Source organism: Athene cunicularia, assembly GCF_003259725.1.
Source record: "Athene cunicularia isolate RWA chromosome 4 unlocalized genomic scaffold, athCun1 chr4_part3, whole genome shotgun sequence".
Lineage (NCBI taxonomy): Eukaryota > Metazoa > Chordata > Aves > Strigiformes > Strigidae > Athene > Athene cunicularia.
This window is the reverse complement of record NW_020799100.1, coordinates 320,491-344,949: the sequence shown is the minus strand read 5'-3', so window position 1 is coordinate 344,949 and position 24,459 is coordinate 320,491. Positions and strand designations below refer to the sequence as shown.

The following is a 24,459-nucleotide window of genomic DNA, read 5'->3' as shown; positions in this document are numbered from 1 at the left end:
CCCCACCCCCCCCAGCCCTCCCACGGGAGCCCTGTCTTGCAGCTGAGATGCTGTTTCCATGCATGAAACCCACATATCAGACAGGGTCAAAAGACACAGCCCAGAGCACTGTCAACTCACGTCTCGGAGAAGTCAGCCTCAAGTACAGACTGGACGGGCAGGTAACCTCTCTGTGGGTGCTTGCTGAAGTACTGCTTGGACCGAAACTTGTTCTTCAGTGTGGTGGCAAAGTCTCTCATGTTCTCACTGGACGTGGTCTGAAGAGACACAAACATTACCAGGTGCTGCTTAGTGAAAAGTGTGGGTCCACAGGTTAGCATCTGCAGGAAATAAGTCCTTTCAGGCTGAGCACTCCACAGAGGAAGAGTCAGACACAACTGAGGAAGCAAAGGAGGGCACACAGCAGCTCTGTCAGCCTATCACGAGGCCTGGTACAAGCCAAGCTGGGCACTGGTGGGTGTCGTGCACCCCACAAGCCCCAGAATAGCAGGGACACAGGCAGCCTCCAGCATGTAGAGGGGAAAAAATACATACAAGGGATACACCAGCCTAAACACCTCCAGGCTTCTGCCATCAATGGGGACCTGCTCTGAGCCGAGACCCTCCCAGCCCAGCCCTGCCCCATACCGGGGAGTAGTACTCCATGATGGGGTAGTGCAGCTTGTTGCCCTTGCCGGCTCGGCCAGTGAGGAAGCAAGTTTGGCAGATATCCACATTGAACTGCTTCAGGCTCCGATACCTGGAGAGATCAAGACACCATAGGGAGGCAGTGAGTCAGCAAAACCACATCATTTTAGAGCCCAAGAAAAGCTCAGCAGGGTACACAGGTGGTCTGTGCTGCTTTTGCCCCCTACTGAGCCCACAGTGCTGATGGCTCAAGTCCCCAGAAAATCATCCTGCTCCTTCCCCCTCTGCTGGCACCTGGTCTGATCTGCCCAAAACACGGCTGTTGCAGAGCTCTGGGTTCCCCCCACAACACAGAACAAACTCAGTTCCCTCCCACAGGACATCGTGCACTTCCCTTGGGGGCCAAGGTCCCATATCACAACACCTACCTGAAGCCCTTGATGGGGCACTGCCGGCAGACGGAGCACTTGATATGGTGCTTCACCTGCTCGGCCATGGTCACCCGGTGCAGCACAGCCAGCCACACCATGGACTGTGGCTCCAGGTTGGCCCACTCCAGGAACTGGGACGCCTCAATGGCAGGCTTCCCGTTGCTCTGGGGAGGGGAGAGGAAGGGACTGCTCAGAGCTGGGACCCAGCTGCGATGGGGTGCAAGCTCCTCTCCACCTCTGGGAGCCTCTCCCCAGCCTGGCAGAGGGGATGGCAGTGGCCACAGCACTCTACTCACAAAACGGAAGCAGCTGCGGATGCTGGGCTCCACATTGCTGCCCCCAAACGCCGCCACCTCCCCCAGCTGGCGTGGGACCTGGATGGCCTCGTGGAGCAGGACACCAAGGTGCCGCTGGTCACACTGTCCCCCAGCGTTTGCCACTTGGCTGAAGAGATCTGCTGACAGGATGGACACGCAGCCCCATTAGAGACAAGGCAGGACAGGCATGGGGCAGCAGCATGTGGTCAGAGCACAGGCCCTGACACCTGTCTTCAGCAGGGAGCTCAAGCAAGAGGGAAAAGCTGAGCTATGATTAAATAAGCTTTACCAGTATCTTTCCAGCTCCCAGTAACCAAGAGTTCAGAGTCTTCTTGAGACTTCCTGAGGTTACATACATCACTTCAACAGTTCTGTCCTCTATGAATCTGCCCAATCCCTTTACTTAACCCCTTGGTGCTTCCTATGCTAACCCCTCCACTGTATCCCCTGGCAGGGTAGCATGGTTAAAATGCAGTGAGGAAAGGGGCTTCTTTTAATTTGTCTGAAACCTATTTCCCAGCCATGCACCCCCAGTTTTTTTTCCTTCTGGGAAGCTGATAACTGTTGCCTGTTTGCCTCTTGTTCCTTATAGTGCCATGCAAGCAAGATCAACAGAGCACCAGTCAGTCTGCAAAAACGCCTCCCAATTTAAGTGGCATAGGCCTGGGGAGGGAGGGAGAGATGGCGATGCAAGCAGATTAGTCACTGCAGGACAGTTGTTTCTTTGCTCTTTCTGGGCAAAGAAAGACTAAGCCAGGAAACAAAAGCACTCCCACTTTTCCTGGGTTACTCCACACCTGGCCCTGGGGAGGGAAACGGGGGGACTCACACTGAAACTTCTCCTTGACCTCTGTCCCGCACAGACATGCAATGCCCGTCTTGAAGGAGAGCGCCCTCATCTTCCCACTGCGGCCACTGCAAGGCGAGATATTGCACAGGTTTGCAAATGTTTGGAGTTCTATTTCTGTAAGGGGATCAGCAAGGCAAGCCCGCGCCAGGCAGCCCTCTTGCTAGGAGCCTTTTTGCAGTACTGCCAGCTGGAAGAGCAGAACAGAGGTTTCATTCCAAGCATGGCAGCCCCGCAGCTCAGGGGACACTAAGGGACCGGTACCTGTCAAAGACATTCAGCAGCCAGTTGAGGCTCATGTCCACGCAGAGCGGCACATTCACCAGGATGCCCCGCTCCTCCTCCAGCCTCTCATAGAGGGCAGTCAGGCAGTGGATGACCTCTACCACATCCATCGCCCGGTCGCTGGGCTGCAGATCATGCTCATTGAAGATTTCCAAGGCTGTGGCCAAGGTCACCATGTCCACTGCACAGACAGCACAGGCAGAGGGATCAGAAACAAAGAGGAAAATGGGAGAGGTGTGAACCAAGAGGAGAGACACAGCCCTGCCCTGATGTGGGGCAGTCTCAGCCCCACAGTGGTGGGGAAGATGCTGACAGGATGAGCACAGCTCCAGAGTTGTTCTCCGACCCGCAAACCCCTCCCAAAATACCCACATCACCACCAATAGTCAACTTGAGCCACCATTCTGCATGGCCTTCCTTCCCTGTTGCTGTGGCCAGCCATGGCCACAAAAATGCTACCCATGAAAGACACTGTGGGGAGCCATTGGCACCCAGAGCCAGCCTCTGCATGTGTTGGGTCCCTGAGGGGCTGGCGTGGGAGGTGAGGGGACACAGCCATACAAACCCTACAAGCAGCTGCCCAGCAGTGGAACAGTCCTGTCTCCAGCTCTGACCAGCAGCAGGTGTCGAGGCACAAACTAAAATGGGGCTAGGAGAGCGTGAGCTACCCTGGCTACCCTACTTTCAGATTCCTGTGGCCACAGGTTGTGTACACTACTGTGTTTAGCAGCCAGCAATCTTTCTTTCCTAAAACTCTTTCATTTCTGAGACTATTTATGTTCTCGGTGCCTGGAGGATCATGTGCATCTCCACAATATAATTTCACTCCATGGAAAAAGTCCTCCTTTCTCCTGCCAAAGCTTCTGAGAGTTGTAGTGGGGACCACCCCCAATTCATGGGCCACTGAATATCGCTCTGGTTCATCCTAAGTGTCCACACTGCCCATGACTGCATATGGCTCTGACATGCCACACTGCCTTTTTCCTGCATGGCCACTCATTCCACCAAATATCTCATCAGGGGGAAGCTGCCTGGCAGCCTCCTTGTCCTTCTTAAGTACATCTTGAAGAAGCAGCATTTATTTATGTTCATCTACATCTTTTCTGGGCTGGGAAGAAGGCAGCAGTGCAAGAGATGCACAACCAAAGATGCACAAGTAGCACACAGAAGGGCTCTGTTTTGCCCTCTGCCCTTTTCCTCACCGTGTTTGGTGTTTCTGCAGCTGTTTCTGCTGCATGGATATCTTTGCAGGGTGGCAAAAGCTAACTGTTCCTTTCCTCCATTTGCACTACATCAGCTCTGAATGTCCCTGGGTATGGGACAGCCTGGTCACCACAGTGTCATTAAATTCCTCTGCAGCTAGGACACCCTCACTGATTGCTTTCCTCAAGGCTTTTCACAGGACATCAAGGAGCACGGGTCTGCCTGGGACCCCACTACCACCTGGCTGTATCTCCTCCCTGTTGGGAACAATTAATTCAGGAAGGGGTTTTCCCTCATTCTGCCACTGTTTAATTTTGACAGAGCCTTAGGCGAGAGGCCTTGCCAAAAGCTCTCCAGCAGTGGAGGATGCTGCATCTATCAGATTCCCATCTGCCTGCTCACTGATAGCCCCAGAAACTCCTCAGCAGTTTCCAAGGAGCAGTTGCCTTGGGGAGCCACGCATCGTGTTGAGCACCTATCACATCATATTCACTTAGCTGTTAATCCTTGTTTTAACTGGAGTTTTACCAACAGTACAGGAGTCAGGTTTATTGGCTCCCTTCCTTCACTTTGAGTACTGGAGCCCTCTCTGCTCCTGCCAGTGAGGCTGCTGCTCTCTGTTACATCCACAGCTTCTCCAGGCTCCCTTGGAGCTCCTGTGTGAGCCCCTGCCTGATACCACAGCTTTGTAACTCTGAGCTGGACCACTCTGATCTCAGATCCCTTTAACTAAAGCCTGCCCTTGCAGCGTTTCCACCCTAAGCCTGCCTTTCTTCTGCTGACACAGACACCTTGCCAGTGGATTTGCTCAGATTTCCAGCCACAGGCTCATCTTCCTAGCACTTCTTGTCTCAGCTACCTGTTCCCTGGTGGGCTCCAGCCTTTGATGTGCTGATAAAAGCTTGTGTTAGTTTAATGCCTTTACCGAGGAAGACCCAGCAGGAGGGAAATACTTCCTGCACTCACATCGCAAGGCTTTTTGCACCCGTCGTAGTTTCATAGCTGTCCGATATGCTGAGAACTTGATGTTGTTCAAATCCGCTGCAATAACACAGGAAAAGAAGAATAAAACCGCAGCTCAACATCTTATCTCCAGGGCAGGAAGCAGCAGTTGCAGTTCCCAGACACAAGCCCCACCAGCAGAAGCAGAGTGGAGGAGGACAGGCAGAGCCTGGCAGGGCATCACACCCCATTGCTTTGGGGAGCTCTGTGCCACAGAGAGGAGCAGGTGGGCTGGGGGGATCTCATATAGCACCCCACTCTACAAAAAGGTGGATGTACTCAAGTGGCTTTGTGGCAGCCTCCTTACCCAGTGTCTGGTACAACTCTGTCATCTTCGGGTGGTCCCAGCATGTTGTCTGGGCCTGGTGGCTAGAAGGAAAAAGGAAAGATAGAAAGAGTCAGACTGGGAACTAAACAGCTGCCACGAGAGATTAAAGAAAGTACACGGCCGGCCCTGGGAGAGAGTCCCCCAGTGCCTGCAGACACTGGGGCTGCTGCACCCCAGTGAGCACACTGCTCAGCCACTGCAGCACAGAGGATGCCCACAGGAAGATGGTCCCCTACCCTCCCCCCAGCCAGTGTTCCCCCTCATCTGGGGCATCTCAGCAGGCAGGGAAAGCCTGGACCTGCCAGGCTGGGGGTGACCTGCTTCGCTGGAGTTCAGTGCTCAGACCAGTCTGCTCACTGCTCCCCGCTGCTAACTGGTCACCAATTCCTGTTCCCGCTGGACCAGAGAAGACCCTGGGCTGTGGCTAGGATGCACACACTCACTTGATGTAATATGGCACTTTGTTGGGGGAAATGGCTCGTTCCCAGGGGACCTGGACAGATGCTGCAAGGAGAGAGACAGAGATGTCAGATCAACACCAAAGGCTGTTTCTGATGAAGGCCCAGCAGGGCTGTGCCAGCAGGTGGGTGCTTCTGAAGAGGCTGTGCCTTCCCAAATCACCACCCGGGGGTGTCAGAGCAGGCAAGGAGGTCTCTCTGCCCATAAGAGAGACACAAGACTGCTGGTCTTGTCAGAGGCACCTTGTCTCTCTTGAGGCAGGGGCTCTGAATCTGGCTGAGCTCAGAAGTCAGGAAGAGACACTTCCTGATGGTTTTGATGATGCCCAAGGCAACGCTGCTGTCACCAGTGGGCAGGGCTCAGAGCAGCTAGGATTCGGGCGCACACAGAGCACTGCCTGTTATGGCGAGGCTTGGGCAGCCACAGCATTTGCTGTTCCCATTACTCACGCTCTCTGCGTCAGCTGCAGTATCTCAGGAAGATGAGGACACATCCCTTATCAGTTACATGCCACCCTATGTTTGTTATCTAGAGGACAGAACCCTCTTACGACCCTCAACTATTTTCCTTTGTCACAGGCAGCTTATCAATTCCAGCAAATGGAAAAGTTGCTCTTCTTTTCAGGTAGGAGGACATGGTCTGCAGAGAAACACAGGCCAACAAACCCCACTGACATCTGGAGACCCTGCAGGGCATTTCTTAGGACAGATTCCAGACTCCGGAGCACAACCTGCTGCCCATCCTTTGCAGGTCTAAGAGCCATCAGCTCAACTCTGTAGGAACAGCAACCCTCTTCCTTACCATGTGAATGAAAACCTCCTTAACGTTCACTTTTTTGGCCTCCCAATGTCTAACACAGGATATGGAGGACTCTTTTTCTGCCATCTGTTGTCTTGCCCACCCAGTCTCTGAGGCTGGCACAGTCCCAGTATCACCTGGGACCTGCTGCTGCAAGTATCACAGCTCTGTGCTCTGAAGGGGATCCACACTCATTTCCACCCTTGGTCCCACAAAGTTGAGGTAGCACAATGCTAACTCTGGGAGATGCCTCCTGCTCCAGTTCCTGTGCTCTAGGCACTGGTCTGGACCTTTTTTTTAGCTGCATGCCTGTCTCTGGGGGCTCTGGGTTCAGCAACAGGAGTCTGCACCCCATTCTCCTGTGCCAAGCCCACACTAAGCCACTCTCCAGAAGTAGCTTCATGGCAGGAAGCCAGGAGGACCCGCTCACATACAGGAAAGGAAGTGCTGGGAGCCTGGTCCGAAGTCGCGGTGGGCATCTTGGAGCTGCTTCAGGCGTTCATTTATGGAAGCCTGGAGAATGGGACAGCAGAATACAGTGGCATCAGGCATTTCAGATTGAAGCCTTGTTCAGGAAGGCTTGTGGATGGACTCAGACATGCCCCAACACACAGGTCCTCTTCCTTCCTCAGTATTTGCATTCCCCAGTCAACTGAGCACTCTACACCTCCTCCCACAGGCTGAAGCAGCACAGGCCACATCTAGAGCTCACCTGTATCTGTATTTTCACAGACATCAACAAAGCCACAGCTGGTACTGAACCTCCCACCAGATCCTGATTCTTCTCAGGCAGCATCCTTTGTTCCTCTTATTACCTTTTCCTGCTCAAGACCTCTACAGATATACCAGCCACTTTCCTCACACTGAACTGATGCTCTCTTCTCCACGAACACCAGCTATACCATCCCTGCTATGCCAAGCCTTACATTATCATCTTTGAGGCTTATCAGTGACAGCCCTTCCCCAGCATCCTCCCACTCGTGGTTTATTTGCAGTGCTTGGTCCTGACTCCTTCCCACCTGCAGCTGCTTCCAGCGCATGTTGATCTGCTCCAGGGTACGGGAGTTCTCCATGGACAGGTGGACATCTGAGATGGCAAGCTGGTGCGCAAGATCATTGACTACTTTCACCCCATCCTTCACTGGGGAGAGCTCCTCTTTGAACAGCTGGAGTCCCAAGCCCAGGGAACAGGCACAGGGCAAAGGAAGAAGGAAAAGAAGCAGGCAAGTGGTCAGGACTTGGATCTGATTTCTCTGCTACCAGTTAAGGTGGGCTAGTTGCTGGCATGACAGTGCTGACTAACCCTCCCACAGGTTACCTTAGCAGGGAAAAAAACAAAACAAAACAAAAATGAAAGAGCCAGGCTGGAGATTACTCAGATCTCCTGAGAAGTTGGACGTGGAAAATGGCTCATCTGTGCTGAGCCACACTGTACCTGTGTAAGGTCTGTGCCATGACAAAGTGCTCAGCACAGCCAATTGCTCAGGACACTGCAGGCCAAATCCAACCTCACAAAGCTGTGGGGCTGTCATTGGGAGGACCTGGCCCCTGAGACACCAATTAATAAGGCTGCATTGGACTGAGCAGTTAGGAGGAGCAGCATCTCATCACCTCTGGGGCCAAGTCTGGAGCCTTCACACAGCCAGAAGTACCTTGGTCGATTGGATGTGTTCTGGCAAGGAGTCAATGAAAAGGTCCCCAATGGGTTCCCAGGTTTCACGCACACTTTCAGCCTGGTCCAGTGTGGTGCTGAGCTCCTCCATGGCTCCTTTAATCTCTAGCAGCTGCTCCAGTGTCTGTTCGATGTGACGGTGCTGGTCAACGCACCTGGCTGTGAGTTTCTCCCACAGCTCGCTGGCCACATTCGCCTGCTTCCAGACAAAACGGCTGATATTTTGGATCCGGTGTCGGGGAGATACATCTGTAAAGGCAAAGCAGAAGGGAAACGGAAAGCAAAAATGAGAGCTCAGCCCAGAGTGGCCAAGAGATGGAGGGAGGGCAGGGAAAAGGGAGGAAAAAAAAATTAAAGAAAGCTGGAAAGATGGAGGGAAAACAAGTGATAATAGTATCTACCTCTGCACCAGCTCCTCTAGATATCCAGCCTGCCCATAGACCTCTGCTCTCTGTCTGTCCTCCCAGGCAGAAGCCCTGCTGCCCTTTAAAAACCTACCCCAGAGCACATCTGATATTCTCTCGAGAGATGCACCCCGTCACGGGCTGTGCCAGCAGCTTCTGCCTTCACCTGGGACAGAAGAGCTGCTCTGACCTCTGGCCAAGGACTGGGAAGCCTGGCACACGATGGCATGAGGCAGAGCACAGACGTGCCGCTTTATGCCACACCAGCCACCTCCACTTCATCCTCTCTGGTCCAGCCCAGGAGAAGCTGTGCTGTGCTATGGGACAACTAGGAAAGGGGAGCTCCACGGACCTTTGCTCTCCGAAGTTGTTTCTTCTAATTCCTCAAATGGATGCTGGGAAAGGAAAGCCTGTGCTGACTCCAGGACAGAGTAAATGTATGGCCCCCGAGACTTCACTTCTTCCATGAAAGCCTGGAGAGCAGAGCAGAGAGATGAGACAGCAGGCTGAGCTGAAGAATCATGGCACTGCTGCACCTCCGCTAAGGGCTGCAGTCATTTATTCACTCCAGGGCCCAAACCTCACTGGAGACAGAGAAAAGTTAACAGAGAAATATTTTTGCGGTTCAGGGAAGGAATGACCACCTGCAAGAAGGTGGCTCCTGTAGAGGTCCAGCGTGCAGCTTTGCTGGAGGGGGGAGGCAAAACAATGAGTCCAGAAGGGTGAGTTGGGCTAGGGCTGTGCAAGAGAAGCTGCTTTATTGATGGTGCTTTTGCAGGCAATGCTTGGAGATGCTCCTCACTCATGCAGTGAGAGCATGGTCATGCAAACAGTCCTTCCAGCAGCTTCCAACAACAAGTCCAGCTGCTGAAGGAGCAAGGAGGGGAGCAGCAGGATGCCCCAAAGCAGCACATCTGCCAGGGCAGACTTCAGAGGCAGGCTGGTTTAGGATGCCCTCTCCTTCCCCTCCAGCTGCATCCTCCCACTGGTGCTGTCTGATGGGTTGTCTATTTGTGTGCCAGGGAAGTGGCTAATTCCAGCCAGGATGAGAGATAACAACAAGCAACAGTTTAGTTTTGTTTTCAAAGTAAAAACAACTAAAGCCCAATATCCACTGCCAGCAAGAAGGAAATGCTCTGCTCAGGGAAGCAGAAAACTCCGGTCTGTGTAGCTTTACCCCAGTTTCAGATACAATGATAATGTGCTACTGCAGGAATCACTCATGTCCTGACCACTGGGTCACCTTTAGACCAACCAACCTCCTCAAGAGGGGATCCCAAAAGTAGAGGCCAGTGAGAGGCAATTCCCTCTGTTGCATAAGTAGAACATCAGGAGGAAACTAGAAGTGACAGGGCCCACTACCAGCTGCAGCACCTGCAGATGACTTGAGGCTGTAATGCAGATCAGTTGTCTATAACCAGGTGGGCTCCACCTCTCACATGGTATTTGGTGGGGCTCTGCCTTTCCACAGGAAACCAAAATGGAGGAAGGCAAGGACGTGCACTCACAGGCTGTGGGCATGAGCAGTGGCATGAGGCAGGGGTCCCAGGCAGGGCTGCCCACCTGCAGCTCATCTCAGCAGTGAAGAGCAGCAGGGAAGGTAGGAGGGAACATACCGCATGCGTCTCCTTTTCCTGTTGCACCAGGAGGACATCCCCCTGCAGGGGCAGCTGTGCCGAGAGCTCCTCATCCTTCTGCCCGAGCCAGTCTATGATCTCCTGGAGAGGCACCTGCAGTTTTCCACTGTGGTCAGAAAAGGCCTCCAGCCGAGCCCTGGCAGAAGAGAGGGGACAGCAGGATAGTAGTCAGACAGACAGGACAGGAGCAGGTTGTCTGGGGAGGGGAGGCACAGCAGCATGGCTGGGATGGTGACCCCCAGACACCTGCAGGACCCCACCAGTGACTGCAGCACCCCTCAGCACAGGCTGTGCACAACCTTCACCCAGCACAGGTGCTTCACAGCCAGGTGGGGAGAAGCACAGAGGTCTTGGGGAGAGGAAACTGAAGTTATTCATCACCCTGGAGCCCGGAGCAGAGGACAGTGTCTCTCTGCATTTGCCTGTGGGTCAGGGCTGTGCTCTGGGTAGCGCAGTGGTCTTGGTTCATCATTTACACAACTGGGCAGCTTCCAGAAGCCTTGCATTAAGGCAGGAGACAATTAACATGCCCCAGTTAAGCTCTCTGTCATGCTGGATGGGGAGATTAATCCTCTGACAATCTGGAAGGCATGTTCCCCCCACATGGTGAAGAGGGCTCCCAGCAAAAAGAAAAGCACAGAGGGGGTGGCGGCAAGGCTGTGGGGCATTAAGAGTCAAGCTGCAGAGACAGCAGCACCAGAGGATGGAGAAAGCAGCAGAAAGCAAGCAGGAGTGAAGGAAGGGAGGAAGAGGAGGGGATGAGTGGAAATGGAGGGAATGCTTTTGTATAGCAAGAAAAGGCTCAGAGGTCTGTGGACAAGAGGAAAACCGAGCCAACCACACAGTGAATTTGTGTGGCTCATCAAGTGAACAAGTTCAAAAACTTTCTGACGAGCACATGCAACAGGCAAGGCTGGAAGGCCAGGTCAACCTTGGAGCTTGCTCCAGGCAGGGACTCTTACCGAAGGCTGTGGGATTTCTTTTTGATCTCGTTCCAGCAAAGATTCATCTCCAGAGGGGCCTGGAGCCCAGCAGCGCTGCTTGGAGCCCGGGGGATTACACAGGAAGGTCCTGCACCATCCTGCGAGGCTTCAACCTAGGCAGAAACAGAACCATGCTGCATCCGGAAGTCACTGCTCACTGCTTATGGCACTTGCCTGTGGACACCTACCCATCTCTGTCCTGACTCTGCCTGGCTTTTCAACTCGAAAAGGAGCTGCCCTGCTCCCAGAGGGTTCTGTTAGCAGCTCCAGGGAAGCCGATGGCCATGTCTGGAGGAAGGATGCAGTGCCAGCTCCAGCAGCAGTAGAAGCAAAGACTGAAGGAAGGGCTTACTGAACAGCTCCTGTTCTGCAGGATCTCTGCACTACTTCATTATCAGCAATTAACTTATCTCACTGTTAGGTATTGAATGAGAGCTGACCCTTGTGTGGCCCCTGCAGGGCTAACGGTGATATTTTTTTCTACACCATACAGGGCTGCTGTGCTTTAAGATGGCAAAAGAACCATAAGACCTGTTGTTCCTAGGGACCAAGGGGACCTGCCAAGCTCCTTTACACCATCCCAATACTGGGAGCTGCCACCTGCTCCTCTACAGAAGCACATGGATATTCCCTGCTTGCACAGCAAATTTGAGATGCTGCTTCTCCTCCACACCTCTCCTGAACAAGCAGTGGTGGGAAGGATGCTCTAAAAGGCTGTGGAGCACATGACATCAAAGCCTAACTCAGGCACACAAAGGAAGCACACTTTGTACCACGTCACTCAGCCTGAAAACTGGGTGCTGATTGCTGGACCACAAATCCTTGGTGGATGGGGGAAGCAATCCTCCCCTAAGCCTTTAGCACCATATCATGCTCCCGCTTGTGATGGCAGCAAAGACATCATCGCATTTGCTAGCGACAGCAGCTCACCAGCATGACAAAAAGCATCTCACATAGGACTCAGTGAGTGAAAGGGGATTTCCCCTCCAAAAAACAGTTTGTTGTGCAAAACACACGGACACACTGCGTTTCCACCAGTGAGATGTTGATGCGTTTTGTTGGGGAAATTGCAGCACTTCAATCTAATGTTACTTTGATATTAGAGCTCATTTGTGATGATTATCCCCAGGTGATTAATCAACCATAATTAACTGCATTAGCACTTTCTAAACAGCATATACAGCACACCTTTGCCAGAGAAGAGCAGCTGCCTCTGGAGGAAAGCAGCAGCTATTCTGAGGGGAATGTTCCAAGAACTTGTCATTTGTCCTGTCCAAGTAGTCCTGGAGGTGTCCAGGGGACAGATCCAGACAAGCCAAGGAGAACAACAGACACAAGAAAACCACCAGACAAGGAATTTGGCTGAACAGCTAAAACACCACACTCTCCACACCAGTTTTCAGAGAGAAATCAAATGATCGCTGAGACTGGTGCTAAATTTACTTCACCTAAAAACATCTAACACTAGGCTGTTCTCTACCTCCCCATCCTGCCACTTCAGGAGCATCAAGAAAACAGAGAAAACCATCACAGAGTTCACAGGAATCTCGGGGCCATGAATAATAAACCACTCAAGCTAAAACTGTAGCTTGCATGTAGAAAAATCTATACTTCACATGTGCACATCCTCATGACACTGCAGTAGGTTATCACTGCAGTGCTGCCAGGGAACACACCAGCCCTCCCCTCTATCCCAAGGGAGGGGAATTAGCTCTACCTGGGTGCCACTGTAACTGCAGAACATCTCAGCAGACGACAGTCCTCTCAGCCTTGTTTAAGAAGTTAAAAGCCCACCAAGGCTGTAACTCACAGACCATGCCCAGTAGATGAGGCAGTGACAATGGCTGAGCAAGGGCCAAGTGCTGAACATCTGCTCCCCTAGGGCAACACCCCTGCAGTGAGCAGAGGGAAAGAGCAGCTCTTTTCCTAAGCACCCCCTAAGCATCCCTTCCCCAGAGCCCCAGCAGCAGAGCCTGGATCTACACTGCCCCCCACCCTTGAACATCTTTATTTTCAAGCGCAGAACACTCACGCAGACTCTGGCCGGCGCATGTACCTGTGTTTAGCCACAGATCTGTCGCAGGGCCGCTCAGCTCCACTGGAGGAGCAGGCATCGCCTCCCACCCCTCCGGGTGCCACCAGGCAGCACCCGGCAGGGAAGCAGGCAAGTGCTGTGTGCTTTGCAGAGCGGGGCACCCGGAGCACTGACCCCCCAGGAATCTGGAGGGGGGCGGCAGTGCCTCAATCCCAGCTTTGTCCAGTGGCATTCCAGCAGCCTCCAACCTGCCTTAACCCCAGTGGTGACATCGTGGCTGCCCACAAAACAGAAATTGGGCAGAGATCTGCCTGCTGCAGGGCACCCCAGCATAGGAAAGCCCCTTGCAGGAAGCTGGATGTCCGCAGAGGGATTGGTCCAGGCACTGGGGAAGATCCTCTGAGAGGGCATGGCAAAAGTGATGGGGATGAGGTGACCAGCAGAGACCTTTCCTTCAGAGGCTGGAGCACATGCAGGGCAGCCAGGTGTTAGACAGTGAAGAGATTTACCCAGGGAATGGTCCCAGCAAGCATTGGCTACCTGGAAGGTAAATAGTCAGGTCCTTGAGACCTAACCCCCAAGAAGCTAAAGATGCCCTCCTTGCCCTCCACGTGCCCCAGCCAAGCACTGGGTGCCAGCACAGATGTTCCTGCCCGCCTGGACTGGGTGAAAATAGTTTGTTTTTGCCAGAAGGCTCTGGGCTGGCTCCTGGTGCCCCCCACAGTTCTGCCGCCCAGCATTGTTTCCATGCTCTCCTCCACCTACAGGGAGGGAATGAAAAGCTCCCTGTATCTCTCCTCTTCCCCTCCTTCCCTGCCTGCACATCTGACTGCTGCTGTCTGTCCCTCGGGGACTAGCATGGGCAGCTTCCTCTGCCCACCACCCCCTAGGCCCAACAGATGCAGGAATAGCTCTCAGACTGGAGGAGGGGATTCAGCAAGGCCAGACACAACTAAAGATGGGTTGTCTGCAGCCTGCCAGGAGCTTTCAGAACCAGCAAGGACATGAGAGGAAGTCTTTTTCCTAGGTGGCAATACCTACACCTGTGGGAAGGAGGGCACAACAGACCCTCTGAAGGAGACAGGCTGTCCTTAACACTGCAGGAGCCAGCAGCCAGCTGGTGCATGGCACCCAGCACACTGATGGCCACACAGCAGAAAGCCAGGCTCAGGCAGGGACTGGGGAAACCTGTGGTGGATATGACTTGAGCTGAGGGTGTTTGCACCCTCCTCATGTGCCATCTTTCAGCTTGGTGGCGGTGGGTCCCACAGAGCATCCTGCCCCAGCTCCCCTCCCCCAGCAAACCCCACAGGGCTCTGGCACCCTTACAGAGTCTTGAACTGCTCAGGCAGCTCAGGAGGGCATATGCCTGCTCATCTCCCTTCTCACTTCATTTGCTGGGGTGTTCATTAACCACCCATGCACTGGCCTGGTAGCAGCTACTTAACAGCCACTCCAGGATCATTAAGTCATGACTCAGCTACCAAGAGCCTGCCCCAGCTGCAAGCCTCATCATTGCGTGTTGGAGCCTCTCCAGAGACAGCTCTGCCTTCCTCCTGCAGACCCCAGCTCTCTGGGGCAGGATGGGTCCACACTGATGGCAAGTCACAGCAGGGAGGAACCCCAGGCTCAGCCTTTTCTCTTCATATTTGAAGCATGATGGAAGAAAAAATAGGCAGAGCCAAGGACCTGATTCGTCCTGGGAACAGCACTGCCAGTGTCCAATAAAAAACATAGCACCATCCATCAGTCTCTTGTCAAGTGAGAGGTAACCTAAGGCCAACAGCTACAGGCAGCAAGAGGGAAGCCATGCTCTAGCAGAGCTGAGGCAGCATGTCCCCAGCCTTGCTGTCCTGGGTGACCCAGGACAAGGTGCTAAGCCGGCTTGTGACGACAGCTCCGTGCAGAGAACAGGCAGCTTTGCAAACAGCCCCCAACACTCCTCTGCTCTGTTCTCCACTCTGCCCTGCCATTTGCCTGGCGATCCCAGAGAACTTCACCTCTCTGCCCAGCTTTGGAGCCTGGCCTGCTGGCTCAGAGATCCTCCAGGAAGGAGGAGGGAGACCAACAGTGTGAGCACCCACTCTCTGTTCCTCAAGAGAGCTAGACTAGAAAGAGGTCAGTCTCCTCCTCTCCTTACAGCATTTGCCAGGGGCTTATTTCCAAGATCTTCTCTGCAACCAGGAAGGTTAGAAACCTGTATTTTCAGCAAAAGCTGACATTCTTCCACGTTTCCAAGAAAAAAAGTAAACCAAACCAAATACACAAGAGCTGTTAACAGTGGCATCTTGCTCTTTATTTTGAAGGAAGCTTGAAATCCAGCTCTGCAGGTTGTCTCTCTTGCTCTACTTTGAGAAACACTTTGCAGCCAAAACGCTTGAGGAGAGCTAAGAGTCTCATTAAATGCAAACTGATGGGGAGCCTGAGCTAACATCTTCCCCTGCCACCAAGAACAGAAGTCCCAGTTTGCTCCACAGACCTTTGCAACTGCTGCAAAAAGCTTCCCTGAGAAAGGGTCTTGGACCCAGCTCTTACCTGAGACAGTGAGTGGGCAGTGTTGCTGTGCTGCACCTGCTCTGTGATGTGCCACTCAGGACATCGCGGGAGGACATAGGGCCATTCCTGCATCACCAAGGGCTGCATCAGAACCAATGTTCATGGGGATGGAGACAGCTCTGGGCACAAGCACCTGAAAAGCAGAATGAGAGTCTCCGGGTCAGCTTGCACCTCCCTCATGGGGCTGACCCCCTTCCCAGCTACCTAGTGCGCTGCCTTCACAAAAGGCTGAAGGCTAAAGAGATGGTTTTATTTTTAATACAGTTGTACTAATGTTGAAATCTTTTTTCATCTAAACATGCACCTCTTTTTTTGCATCTAGTTATACAGTTTGTTCTAATGATACCCTGTGTTGGTGTGAAAAATACAACATAATCTGTGGATTATTATAAAGGGTTGGGTTTCTTAACTACATGAGATGCCTAGGGTTTAAGGGAAGAGGGAATCTCGCTGTCATGACCACTTATGTTTAGATATAATAGACATATCCCCATAAAAAATATTTTCAAACATATTTTCTTCTTTTATGTTCAGAAGGAAAATTACAGCCTCAGTCTTCCATACATGCATCCTGCACTATCAGCTACCTTTTTATGAGTTTTTACTCATGATGAGTTATAAGATTCCCTTTTTTATTCTGTTTTTAAAACTGCATGACCCATAAGGTCAGTTAGCAGTGGCCCCTTGTTTGTTCTACAGATCTAAAACACCACCTCTGGTCACAGTGCTGCTTTTGTTGTTGTTTGGACTCTGAATAAGCTAAATTAGTGATTTATCCCATTGCCAGCATCATCTTGGCTTTAAAGAACGCCACAAGAAAATAGAGTCCAGAGAAAAAGGTGCAAAGTAATATTTACCTGAATCTGGCAAGTTTATAAAACTGAAGCATAATCACACAACTCTATATTTGGTCAGTGGTAGCATCATAAAAAGAGCTGAGCACCAACATGTTCACAGCAGGATGTAGACCTAATGTAAAAAAAAAAAAAAGCTGTGAATGCTACACAGGGCTTTGCACATCAAGCACATCAAGGGTGAATACTGCATGTGGCAGGTCAAGAGGCAGTTCTGAGAGACCCGGCTGTCTCCTGCCCAACCCACGGCCTAACTTGGTAACAGCTTTCCTGCTTTTAGAAAGGAACTATCCCCTGGCTCCAGCAGCCAGACCTCCTGCCCAAGTGGAGATGGGGCTGATTCCAAGGTACGGATGGAGCAATGTGGCTGGAAGGAGGCTGTTGTCTCCTCCACACCCAGCTCACCTGGGCCACCTGAGAAACCTCCTGCTTGGTACTGGCAGGGCAGGAGCAAGCAGAGTGTCCTGCACAGCCAGCAATCACACTGCAGAGCTGGGCAAGGAGAAAGCCCCCAGGCCCTGGCACACACTGCCCATTGCTCACGCTTTCACATCCCTCACTCCCCTGCCTGAGCTTTCACTGCCTCTTCCCTCTCCATTACACACATTAAGAGAACAGCTTATCCTGTTGTGACTTTTTTAATCCCTTAGCAATTTCTACAGCCATAATTCTCTCCTCCTCCAGCAGAACAGCCTGTGTTGAGTTCTCCAACATGCCAGCAATCCGAGGTCCTGTCCTCTACCCCCCCTGCCCATTTTCACAAATGAACATTGCAGCCTGGGCGTTGCAGCAGCCTTGCCCCACACCTTTCCCCATGCAGACAGGGTTATCAGGACACATTAATATTTATAAATAGCAGGATCTTCAAAGCCTCCCAGCCTCTTGGGGCAAATTCACTTCATGCAACCCCAAGGGTACAGTGGATGATTTCTGTCTTTGACAGCAGGTAACAACTCATCATATTCCTCCAACACTTGTGCTATGTGGGGTCTCAGCTGTCCCTGATCCTGTAAATGACTTCTAAATGAGGGTCAATCTAGCCAAGGTACAATTCTCAGGGCATGAAAAGTTATTTAGCCTCAAAGCCTCCGTCAGAGGAATGCCATTGAGCCCTACTGCATGACTGGGAAATCCATGGCTTTTGCCAATGAGGTTCAGTGACATCTCCTTGCAGCTGCCCTCTCGAGGGCTCAGTTCCTCTGCGGTGCAGTTCCAGGTGACTGCAGTGATGGTGCTGGCCAGGGTTCAGCCAGCCCCTCCAACATCACACACAGGTGCCCTGCATTCCCAATTCTCCCAGCACAGCCTGGTATCTTGTTACTCCCTCCAGCACTGTGGAACAGGAGGAGCAATACTGGGAAGGTCACTAGCTCTGATCTTATTGCATTTTGGTCAAGGATAAGTCTCCATGCGCAGGGCAGGTGTGGTTCTGGAGACAGAGATGGGTAAACCATGTCATATGGGTGTCCATGCATAGGACATGGTTGGTCTCCATGCTCTCTGCCAGAGTTATGGAAATAAGAACAGCCCTTGCCTCACCTCCAGAGTGCTGGGCTCCTGAACTCCGTCAGCGACAACAAGGTCCATCAGGACACAAAGCCATGGCACAAGGAAACTAAAAGGTTTCTGAGGCAGCAAAGAGCAAGACCAAGCTGGAAAGCGAAGTGGCAGCAAAAACCACTACCTCAAGCATGTCCTGTGCAATATCTTGCTGACTCAGATTTGAAGGCAGTGGCTCAGCTGCTCTTTGCCACTCTGCAATAGCAAAGACAAAGCCCAGATGTGGAGAACCAAGATAATGTGGAAATAGCTCAGCTGCATGGCAGCCAGCACAAAGGAGCACATTCACTGGGAGAGTGAGGCACGACTGCAAACAAACTGACAGCTACATATGGTCCCTTGCCAAATTCCCTGCTATTACAGGAACCAGGCAAGCAGAATGCTCTTGATCTGCTCTGCTCCGGCACACAAAATAGCTCCAACTCTTGCACTTTTACTTCAGTGCTTCTGTACAGCACTGTGTCTAGGCACTGCAGCATGTGGAGTAGGTGTTCTGTGGATGCTTCCTGGATAAGTATCTATTGCCTGCTGCCTACACCTGCCAAGAATTGAATGAGTGATCCACTTTGCCTCTTGCATAGCAGCATTCACTCTCTACACTCTGCTCTAGGTTGGTCCTGGAGACCTGGCGTACTACAGTCAAGGGACACCATCAATCAAGAAAGATTTAAGTGTTGGCAACTAAAACTGTAATTCCCACAGCCTACTACAAGCCTCTCCTTGAAAAATTCTCCTTTGGAGGATGAGGAGGCAATGTGGTCAGGCAGTTCAACCAGGTTTAAAGTAAGGTTGATCCCCTGGGCATATTTCTGTGCAGGAAGGAAAATCATCAAGGCCCACATACAGAAGCAGGTGAGAATACCCATAGGAGAACATTGCAAGCAGCAGTCTTACAGTCACCACAGAGCAGGCACTGGGGCACTGCACTCATACAGTGGATAGGACAAGGAGTGAAACCCTTCCCACTGGTGTGCCTCACCTGGTCTTTGCTGGAGGTCCCCACTCCAAGCCCAAAGGTGGTGAGACCCTTCCTCAGAAGGATCAGGTACAACCTTGTTACATGATAGTGCTTTGCATCCTCCCACATGAAAAGCACCCAAAAATCACCCCTGTTCTAGCACATCTTAAGAAATAAAACATTAGATGTTTCACAGTGTTGTTACATCTTCCAAACACGTTAGCAGCCAAGCCACAACTGTTTAGCCTGGTTGGAGACCATGATAATCCTCTAGTTGAAAAATAAGAAAGCCAAAAATCTTGATGGTCCATTTCAACAGTTGAATGCTTGGGCATTAGGGTGTATTCAAAACAAAGCAGTTGCCTTTTTCCTCTTTCTACATGCCCTGTACCTATTACAAATTCAGCACTGGCAAGCCTGCCTCACTTCACTGTTTTCCAGGCCATCTGACATAGGCAGCTGGAACAGCCTTTGCTCAACCAGTTCTGTTTCAGTTCCACCACACAACTTTGCTCAGTGATCTCTGCACTCTTTCTACTTACAGACCCATGCAACAGCAGCACTGGCCAGCCAGAGGCAGTGCTCAGGAACACAGGCTATGGCCTGTCTCCTGCAGCATCTCTTTTCCATCCCAGCCAACAGTAAGATGACACCAGTGCACACACTGCACAGTGTATTTCTATAATTTTTCTGCATTCGTTTAAAATCCTCCTGATACAAATCCAGATCCAAACTCTCTCAGACATCAAGGGAATTCTTACTGGAGCTGACCTGCATCGCTAAAGGTAACCCTCAGGATTAGGGACCTGCCACTGAAGCTAGAGTTTGATGTCAGCTTTTGAATTTCTGGGTCTCTACCACATATAACAGCAGCAAAGACAACACAGGTCAAGAGGTCTCTCAATCACAAGGCTTCTGCTTTGAATTGCTAATCTCCTCCAAAACATTCTTTCCAGGCTAAAACTTTCCACTTCAGATCTTGGCCTATAAGGAAAAAATATGGCAACATTTCGAAGCAAGGCAGCTCAGCCTTTATCCCATGAGGGGAATGGAAACACAAACACGTTCCCTGCTGCTGGAAATGTTAATGACTTTGTTGTTGTTTAACTTACTGTACAAGAGAAGTAATAACATTTTAGCTCAGCATGATCAGTGTCCTTTGAGGGGAAAGGTGGGAGGCCTGTGGATATTTCAAAGTTCAGCTCCCATGTAGATGCTAACAAAGGGAGCATTCCCAAGCTGGCAGACAGCAGGACTCCCTTGACGGTGCAATAACACATCCTCTTCCCACAAAAATTGTTTTCTGCATGTGTAAGTAAATAGTTTAAGCCTGAGATCGAGGGCCAGCAGACCTAATTCCCAAGACCCCACTAGGTCATGGTTTGGTGAGAGAGAAGGAAGAGGAGTCTTTACCCCACTGGGACCAAGCATACATACAACAAAACTCACTCTTAGAGCACAGGCCCTTTGCTTCCATCTTTACCATCTTCCACATGAGCAGGCATTTACAACCCCATCATACAAGGGCTAAAAAACCCCAGATACCAAAGCTGCAGCTGAGCTTCACACTGCACTTCCACCTAAGTACCAGGTCCCCTTCATTAATTAGAATGAAGGGTCCTTCAATTAAGGAGCTGTCCTTAAGTAGTAACATACAGCAGAGATTGTATCTGGTAGTGAGCAAATAGCAGAGAAGATGCCTTACTCACTGAGGGTGGATGAAGTGGAGCACTCTCACATCTAATCTGCACTCTTAAACGGCCACTTTGACTCCGAGCTCACAACCAAAATGTGATTTTAATTCAACAGATAAATAGGTGCCACAGGTCCTAATAAAGAAGCAGCATCTTTTCTGTTGGCTCACTCCCTCTCCATTTTCCCAAGCAGAACAACACATGCACACAGAAACTGAAGCTGAAAAATGTCACTGGTTAGTCTTGCACCAGGAAACTGGGACGATGATGTCCCCAGCTAACCAGGTGAGTGTGGCTGCATGTCCACAACATGGTCATGCAGAACTCTGCTTCTCTCTCTGCTTAAAAAAAAAAAAAACAAAAACCAACACAAAAACCCAACAAAAACAACCTTATGGGAATTTATTTAGGAAGATTGAAATCTAAATTTCTTTCATATGCCTTTTCAGACTCCCAGCTGGGTTTTAAGCTGCTCTCTCAAAAACTCCCTTTGCCTAGGAATTCTGCCCATCTCTTCTCCTCCTCCTCCTCCTTTGATTAGACAAGTACTACAAATAATTACCTAAGCACCTTGAGGACCCAGCTGTGAACACACAGCCCCACTGTGCTGGACACAGAGAAGTTGCTGTCTGATAGACCTGACAGGCAAAAGGAGCAGGGGAAGAAGTAAATATCCTCCAACCTCCCAAATGGGACAGTGGGGGGGCAATAATTTGTCTAGTGACCAAAAGGTCACACCAACCATAAAACTGAACCCAATTCTTCAGACTCACTTGTATCCTGCAACCAGCCCTGAAACCAGCTTATTTAAACCAACTAAAAATCCCGAGTCTTCTATTTTCCTATCTCCTCTAAAAACTTGAGCTTTCCCTTCCCTGCTGTTAGAGGCAGGAAACAGTCTTGCTGCATTGTGAAAAGCACATCACCCATTGGCACCCATTATTGTAAGGGATCAGCAACAGTGGAAAGAGCACACCCACCACCAGCAACAACCAGGGTAACGCTGTGCTAACTTTTGGCTTCCTTGACACTTTGTTTTTCATTCTCAGTGTCAAACTAAAATCTATTTCTCTGTACTGAATATTCTGCCTTGCCCTCAACAAGCTTGTCATTATAATAAACTCCCAGTCAAAGCAGGGGTTTCTCTGGCCTTCTGAGACCATGTGTTTTATAAGCAGGCTGTGTGCCACAAAGTCACATTTCCTCTCCTTTCTTGAGATGTATCAGAGCAACCTTATTCTTATGCGAAGGGAAACAGCAAAGGAAAATGGGATGGAGCTATTTTGGCTCAATTCTGAAAAGCTCAGTTTCATCTCAATACACCTATGAAAATGAGGGCTTTTTGAAGTCTGATTTTTTTCTTTCAGTATGTCTTGTTTCATGAGATTTAGAATTCATCTTTTCTGCTTTTAGGTATCCAGCCTAAAGTGGAGGCCTTGAATATATTTCTCAAAATAGTATTACAATCAGAAATTCACCAGATGTCTCCAGAACTCAGGACGTTTTTTTGAATGCATTCATTTAATATCCCTTCTCTATCTCACTTTCTTTAGCTTTGAAAAGAGTCACTCCAACATGAGCAACCCCATTCATGGTTACAGTCCTGGCCAATTTAGGGAGTAGGATTGACCTATCTCAGGTTAACCCAGAGAGAGATAGTCCTCATCTTAATTTCTTCAATTAACAAAAAGGACCTGAACACAGCATCACAACACCCACTCCAACGCCTTTCTGGTCCAGAATTCCAGGCACCCACATTCCTGGGCACAGTGCTGCTAAACAAGATAGTTTGAAATCGCACGTCTATAGTCTGGTTCCTTTGCAGAGTGCCATCACACGGTTGTTGTCACCAGAGCCCTGCCTGGCCAATTCCTGCAGCAGCAGAGAAAGCAGCTTTCAGCATGGGGAACTGGCAGGGGAGGATGCGAGATGGCACCAGAGCCACGGCAGGCACACGCGCTACACACAGCTGCCAGAAAAACAGAAACCCTCCCGACGCGACTGAGCCTTGTAGCTGGGACTTTGCACAGTGTGCTGCTGTATGAGCACTGTGGTCAGACAAGAAAGGCCATTAAAGGGACTAACCAAGCAAGAACTCTCAGAGCTCCAGAGAGGTTGGTGAGCAGCAGCCAGAAAGAAGGTGTGAAGGACCTTGGATTAAGGCACAGGTAAAAGACAGATTGACAAAGATTTGACTATAGATATTTTTTTTTCAACAGCAACAACCAAAACCCAAACAAACATTGGTTTCTCACACAGACAGCGCAGGGTTTAAAAGTGGCAGTGATTGCTCCACAGCCCTGTCACTGTACACAGGCAATCTGAGCATCGAGCCCCTGTGAATACGGTGCTGGTAGTTCCTCCAGCAGACCCTATGCCTGCAGCGCCATGTCAGAGGGGAAGCTGAAGGGAATGGGCTGGACTGAGGACTGGTAATAATCTGTTGTGCAAAGTTGCACTAAACCTTGGTGAACCAGTGCCCAAGCTGCCCTAGCTGCTGTGGAGACCCAGGCAGAGTGCTGAGCCCTGGGGAGCAGAAAAGGTCCTGTGTCTCCTGCGGGCAGTGCTCGGGCTGCCCGCAGCAAAGGGAAGGCCAGCGGTGGCAATATAAGGCCTCGAGAGAGGAGGAGGAGGAACGAGTGAAAGGGATTGGAGAGAAGCTGGGGGAGGGGAGGGCAGACACAAAAAGGGGCAAGACTGGACTGGGTAAGGCAGTGAATGAAGAGGGCAGAGCTGGGACTAGAGTCTGATCCCAGGTTACTATGCGAGAAATACTTGGGTTTCTGCCTTGCCCTGCTGTTTAATCCTCCCAGGAGGATGATAGAAGGCCACCACACACCCTGCTCCGAGCAGTCCTTCAGCTCAGGTGAAAACACTGCCAGGGTGAATAAGCCTTCAGCGTGCAAAGAATCAAAGCTGGTGAAATCGGGATGCTGGCTACTATTGTTTGCCTTAGGAATACATATTACTGGCTCCAGCCTCTCCCTTGTGAAAACAGTCTTGACCACCTCTCTTGCTCCCACCGTGTCCCCCCGACACACTTTTCTTCTCTGCAAGTTTCCTCACCCGCATGTACATGGACAGCGTTACTGTGAATGGATACACACACACCCGCCAAAGAGAGTATTTCTGAGGTTAACCCATAGTCAATATTTTCCCCTTTTCCAGCCAAGCCAGGATCCAATAGGCAAACAAATTTTGTCATGGCCTACCTTCCAGGTCCACCAGGTCCGAGAGATGAGGGGCAGCGGTCGCCAGGCTTCGGGAGCAGGGACTGGGTCTGCCTCTGTGAATCAGCAAAGGAGTCCCTGTGACAGGGATGCATGCTGAGGCTGAGCGCTGCTGTCGCACGCTGCCGGCCTCTCCTCCTCCACCACCCAGCGCTGCTGTGTTGCTATGCAATCACATCACCAGGAGTAACAGCATCTCTCCAAGCCTGCAAAGAGATACCCTTGACTCGGCAAACAAGGAGGGACAAGGACGATCCCACAAAGTGCTCAGCCCTTTGGAGATCTCCTTGGTCAGCGATTAGTCTGGAGGAGGGGAGGGATAAGAATGGAGATGCAAAGACAGACACACACACAGGAGGAGGAGACAAAATACACATGTAGAGGGAGAAAAAAAAGGGAGGGGGGGGAAATACAAATGCACAAAAGGTGTTGTGGTCTGACCTCTGGAGACCCGACACAGGCTGCTGGGCTCAGACACGCTTCCCACTGCTTGCCGACATCTCCCCACTGCCTTTCAACACTTGCTGCTCTCATTTTAGGTTAGATATGGCCATGCATGTGCTGGAAAATGCCAGACAC

The 24,459-nt window shown here is 51.1% G+C and overlaps 1 protein-coding gene across 6 annotated transcripts in view; it reads right to left on the bottom strand.

Moving 5' to 3' along the window:
* The window catches only part of DRP2 (dystrophin related protein 2), a 30,005-nt gene extending 5,806 nt beyond the window's left edge, over positions 1-24,199 (bottom strand). For 3 of the 6 annotated variants that reach the window (XM_026848272.1, XM_026848271.1, XM_026848277.1), the window contains exons 1-17: positions 23,863-24,199; positions 15,564-15,717; positions 10,973-11,106; positions 9,990-10,146; positions 8,726-8,846; positions 7,950-8,218; positions 7,317-7,463; positions 6,732-6,810; positions 5,484-5,544; positions 5,020-5,081; positions 4,677-4,751; positions 2,487-2,688; positions 2,205-2,290; positions 1,355-1,512; positions 1,056-1,222; positions 628-739; positions 121-257 (exon numbers count right to left, since the gene is read on the bottom strand). In XM_026848272.1, coding sequence (XP_026704073.1) covers positions 121-257; positions 628-739; positions 1,056-1,222; positions 1,355-1,512; positions 2,205-2,290; positions 2,487-2,688; positions 4,677-4,751; positions 5,020-5,081; positions 5,484-5,544; positions 6,732-6,810; positions 7,317-7,463; positions 7,950-8,218; positions 8,726-8,846; positions 9,990-10,146; positions 10,973-11,106; positions 15,564-15,671 — 2,075 coding nt within the window. In that variant the 5' untranslated portion in view covers positions 15,672-15,717; positions 23,863-24,199. Of the gene's footprint in view, positions 1-120; positions 258-627; positions 740-1,055; positions 1,223-1,354; positions 1,513-2,204; positions 2,291-2,486; positions 2,689-4,676; positions 4,752-5,019; positions 5,082-5,483; positions 5,545-6,731; positions 6,811-7,316; positions 7,464-7,949; positions 8,219-8,725; positions 8,847-9,989; positions 10,147-10,972; positions 11,107-13,025; positions 13,186-15,563; positions 15,718-23,862 lie in introns of those variants that run through there. The other 3 variants (XM_026848276.1, XM_026848273.1, XM_026848275.1) reach the window with 3 other exon arrangements.
* Between the last annotated feature and the right edge of the window lie 260 nt (positions 24,200-24,459).